At 30.3% G+C, this 5,480-nt stretch overlaps 1 protein-coding gene across 1 annotated transcript; it reads right to left on the minus strand.

The window, feature by feature from the left end:
• Positions 1-4,535: 4,535 nt before the first annotated feature.
• Positions 4,536-5,269, minus strand: LOC108560447. The gene is made up of 2 exons (XM_017918002.1): positions 5,034-5,269; positions 4,536-4,946 (listed from the first exon to the last, which is right to left on the minus strand). Exons 1-2 carry the CDS (start codon positions 5,048-5,050, stop codon positions 4,592-4,594), a joined length of 372 nt encoding a protein of 123 aa, XP_017773491.1. The 5' UTR covers positions 5,051-5,269; the 3' UTR covers positions 4,536-4,591.
• Between the last annotated feature and the right edge of the window lie 211 nt (positions 5,270-5,480).

The raw sequence follows: 5,480 nt of genomic DNA on the forward strand, positions 1-5,480 counted from the left end.
AATTGGCTTCTCTCGCAAATGGATTCCGGGAAGGTAATTAGGGGTTGAATCGGATAATAAATTTTTCCAACAATTTATTTTTGGAAACTATTTATAGTTTCTTTGTTTCTTTTTTATGGTAGATTGGTTGAGGAGACTTGGAACGGCAGTCGAGACTAGTATCTGGAAGCGTAATTGATACAAATTAACGCCTGGTATCCCGGTAAATAATCTAATTAACTGGATCAGGACGGGTGAAGTTGGGGTGGTTTTGGAAACTGTGGGGGTGGCGGTGGCTGCTCCGACGACGGCTACACTATTTTATATATAAACATTGGCACCAAATCCGAAACGCCTAATTTAATAATCGAATACAATTAAATGCACTCCGTCGGAGTGGCTTCTCTCTCTTTCTCTCAAACGCTGCAACACGACGAGTCTAGATGAAAACGTCGACCAACGAATGTTTTCAATTAGAAGGATGAGGATTCCCCACAATCAATTAAGTTTATCTTCGTGTAGTGAAGAAGTAGACAAATTCAAGTACAATAACATCTAGTAATGATTAATTAAAACTCTTGAATATTTTATGAGTATCTTCATATTGATACAGTTGAATATACCATAGCTGAGACTATAAATATACAACGATTTAAGCATCTTAAATATAAGATATGTATTGAATTATATAAAGTGATGATAGGTATGAAAGTTTATTGAATTATTATTAATTTCAATCAAATTTACTTAATTTTCTAAATAATTATGTTATAAAATAAATATTACTTAATTTATATAAACATTTCTTTATCTCGAAAAAATTGTCTTTATCATATTTTTCTTTTTGTAATAGATTAATTGCACACCTGCATGAACACCTGCCTTATTGAACAATAAGAAACACCTGTTTTTTAATTGTACACCTGCGTTATTGAACAACAAGAAACACCTGCGTTCTAATTGTACACCTGTGAAACACCTTACAACACCTGCATGAACACCTGCCTTATTGAACAATAAGAAACACCTGCGTTATAATTGTACACCTGCGTTCTTGAACAATAAGAAACACCTGCGTTCTAATTGTACACCTGCATGAACACCTGCATTGATAGTAGCAAACATTCACCTTATTTTGTCATATAAACTGATTTTTAAGAGTCGCTTCATGTTTGCTAAATAAATTAATAGTTTTTGATATAAAGTATACAAATTTAACATATTACAATAACAATAACATAATACATATTACAATGTTATCACCAATAAATAATTATTATTAATTAGTAATTGTGCATGTAAATCATGTATGAGCTTATTAAAATTCAATCTAATTATTAACTAAGTTAACTTTTTTGTAATTAGAATTAACACCTGCATGAACACCTGCGTTTTTGAACAATAATAAACACCTGCATTTTAATTGTACACCTGCATTAACACCTGTGTTTTTGAACATTAATAAACACCTGTATTTTAATTGTACACCTGTGAAATACCTGCATTGATAGTAGTATACTTTCACTTTATTTTGTCACAAAAACTGATTTTTAAAAGTCGCTTCATGTTTGCTAAATAAATTAATAGTTTTTGATATAAAGTATACAAATATATGAAATAATCAATTTTATATCAATTTGAATATTTATGAAAGTTTGTATTTATTAATATAAAAAATAATATAATTATAAATGATAGCTTACATCAAAAAATACATAAATTTTAAAATTAATTATTGAAATTCTAATGAAATTAGATAAGTTTAATTTGTCTTAAAAATGCAAGTTCAGTCATAAATTAATAATTTTGTTTATACTAAAGATGTCCCAAAATTAACGCTAGATTTGAATTAAATAGAAAATACAGATTTTATCACAATCTGAAGACTAAAAACTGTGTTTTCTATTTAATTCAAATTTTGCGTTAATTATGGGAATAGATGAAATATAAATAACAATTTAATTCTATTATTAAAAAAAATAATATAATTACTAGTTTGTCTATATGCAATGGTGGATGCGCCTGGTACTTAAATTGAAACAAATCCTCGAAAGGATATTTCAATAATACTTTTCTACTCTTTTTAATTTTATAAAAATTGTGATCGATATGAAAATGATAACACGTTTCTATATTGGATAAAAAGTATTAAGAATTTGGATTAAAAATTGTGCATTGTTTATGTTACAGTTCCCAAAGGTTAAGCAATTTGTTATGTGCACACCTGCATAATTGTTAGATAAGAAAGCAATAACAATTAGGCGAAAACGCCCGATCTACGACACGAAGAATCAGCTGCACCTGCGCATCTCAAACGTTATAACAATTCTAATTATGCAACGAAAATGAATCATCTGCGTTACTGCGATTCTCAAACGTTTAAACAATCCAATTTGGACACGAAAATTTATGCGTTTTACTTCAAATTTATTGAAAAATCTATTAAGTAATTCCCAGTTTGGAAACCGCTGCTATAAAGTATAAGTAAGTAAAAAATAGATGCTTAAAATCACTAATTTCACTTAATAATTTTATAAGCGTGAAAGCTGAGTGAGAGTGATTTCATATGTATGTATGTGCAGGGAGGAGGTTGGAGATGATGTGGGGTGAGGGAGTGAATTGAGAGGATATTAATGCGGCGATATGCTAATGAACATACCGGTAATAAATTAATTAGAATATTGTTAATTACGCAAGTCTAAATACCGAATTAGCGATTTAAATTTCATTATTCAAGTGCGAATATTCGCGTTGAATATCTACCAAAACGGCGGACGTGCGAGAGAGAGAGACAGATGGTAGCAGAGGGTTTGGATTGGTGTTGAGGAGGGATGAAAGAGAAAGAGAGGAACTTGCGTGGGATGTGTGAATAAATACGTTAATGTGGTTTTGAGGCTGATTTGCGATGCAAATTTTACCAGTTATTTAAACGCATTTCAAACCTGTCCACATTAATAACAATAACATATAAAGAGCTAAGGTAACAATAGTAATAATACTAATAATTTCATGTATAATTTTTATATAATTCAGTTCAATTCAAATGAAAATTATTTAAAATTTATTATATATTTTTATTGTAAAATATTTATATTTATTTAAATCAGTTAAAAAGAAAAATTCGTGTTTTAAAACATTTATATAAATAAAATATGTTAGGATAAAATTTACAAGTTATGTAATTTTCTATAAAATTGTTGTACGTTTATCTTTAAAGCAAAAACGTCATTAAAGTTCAGAGTTAGTATCGATTAAGATATATTATAGTGAGTTAGGTCATGTAACAGTTACGTAACTTTCTGTTTGTAACAGTTTATTTCTTCTTAGTTAAAGTCTTTAACAATAAATTAAATTAGTTATGAAAACTTTTGCGAATTAACAAAAAGAAAATATAGTTTTTAATTTAAGAATTTTGTACAATTATACGAATTAATTTTATACTAATTCGTATTATTTTGTATTTTAGATAATAAACGTTCTTAATGTTAAATTTTAAAGTTTATTTAAGATTCTTGTTCAAAATTTTCGTATACTTTTACTTAAATTATATAATAGTAAAATAATGTAAAGTTGGTTAAGTAATATCGGGTTTAAGTTAAGTAATATGAATAAGATATAGAATATAGATATAGAATAAGTTAAGAAGAAAAATCCGTGTTAAAACACTAGAATAAAATTTACAAGTTAAATAATTTTCTATAAAATTATTGTACGTTTATCTTTAAAGCAAAAACGTCATTAAAGTTCATAGTTAGTATCGATTAAGATATATTATATTGAGTTAGGTCATGTAACAGTTACGTAACTTTCTGTTTGTAACAGTTTATTTCTTCTTAGTTAAAGTCTTTAACAATAAATTAAATTAGTTATGAAAACTTTTGCGAATTAACAAAAAGAAAATATAGTTTTTAATTTAAGAATTTTGTACTATTATATGAATTAATTTTATACTAAATCGTATTATTTTGCATTTTAGATAATAAACGTTCTTAATGTTAAATTTTAAAGCTTATTTAAGATTCTTGTTCAAAATTTTCATATACTTTTACTTACATTATATAATAGTAAAATAATGTAAAGTTAGTTAAGTAATATCGGGTTTAAGTTAAGTAATAGGAATAAGATATAGAATATAGATATAGAATAAGTTAAGAAGAAAAATCCGTGTTAAAACACTAGAATAAAATTATTGTACGTTTATCTGTAGACCAAAAACGTCATTAAAGTTCAGAGTTAGTATCGATTAAGATATATTATATTGAGTTAGGTCATGTAACATTTACGTAACTTTCTGTTTGTAACAATAAATTAAATTAGTTATGAAAACTTTTGCGAATTAACAAAAAGAAAATATAGTTTTTAATTTAAAAATTTTGTACAATTATACCAATTAATGTTACACTAAATCGTATTATTTTGTATTTTAGATAATAAACGTTCTTAATGTTAAATTTTAAAGTTTATTTAAGATTCTTGTTCAAAATTTTCATATACTTTTACTTACATTATATAATAGTAAAATAATGTACTTTCTTATTTGAGTATAAGGGTGTATTTGTTAGGGTAGAAATAAAAATAGGTAAAAATAGTGGTGGAAGGGTCTGAAGAATAATTAATAATAATTAATGTAGTGTAGATAGGGTTTTAGTGTGCGATTGACGTCGCAGGTTCCGAAGGGCGATGGGTTTCGTCGTGGGGGAGAGAACACATCTATCCATCTATCTCTATACCTATATATGTGCGCCTCGAAGATTGGATCCGGGAGTAGAGAGAGAGAATATAAGTTCCTATGATGTTTATGTGGTTTAATTTCCCACATGCCATTAAAATCCGCGGAACGACGATCTAATACGTCGGGGAGCATCGCATAAAATTCATCAAAGCGGATTGAGGGATCCGACCCAGGCCTTGCCGCAGTCGCTTCTGCTGCATCTGGATGATGATGATGGTGGCATTGCCTCAACCAGCTAAACCCAGAACCTCTAAATCTGACATCTAACTCAAGCGAAATAAGAAAATAAAAGAAAACCTATTGGAATTCTTATTTATCATACCTGCTTATAAGAAGCATGGCGGATGGTTCTAGTTGAAAGTCTCCTCGTTTTGTTGTTGTTGTTGTTGTTGTTTTTGTTGTTGTTGTTATTGTTGATGATGATGGTCGAAAAGTGATGGACGTCGTTGGTCGGTGGGAGAAACGCGTCGCGACGCCGACGCCGGACACTTCCGAACGGTGCCGAATGGCCGTTGCGAGGGGTGGTGCACGTCTAGTCGCTGCCGCCGCCGAGCGCACTTTGCGGATGCTGAAGAGAACTCCGGGGTGGACGTTGGAACGGCCCGCCCGCCGCCGAACCCGAGACACGGGCCGCCACCGGGTGGGTTTAGGACACTCTCCTCTCTCTATCGATTCACCTCCCCCCGACGGAGGAACGGAAACGCCACCCCCTGCGGCTCCAGCTCCAGCCTCCAAAACACCAACACACAGCACTGCTCTTCTCTTCTCT

Source organism: Nicrophorus vespilloides, unplaced genomic scaffold, assembly GCF_001412225.1.
Source record: "Nicrophorus vespilloides isolate i.1.1-1 unplaced genomic scaffold, Nicve_v1.0, whole genome shotgun sequence".
NCBI lineage: Eukaryota > Metazoa > Arthropoda > Insecta > Coleoptera > Silphidae > Nicrophorus > Nicrophorus vespilloides.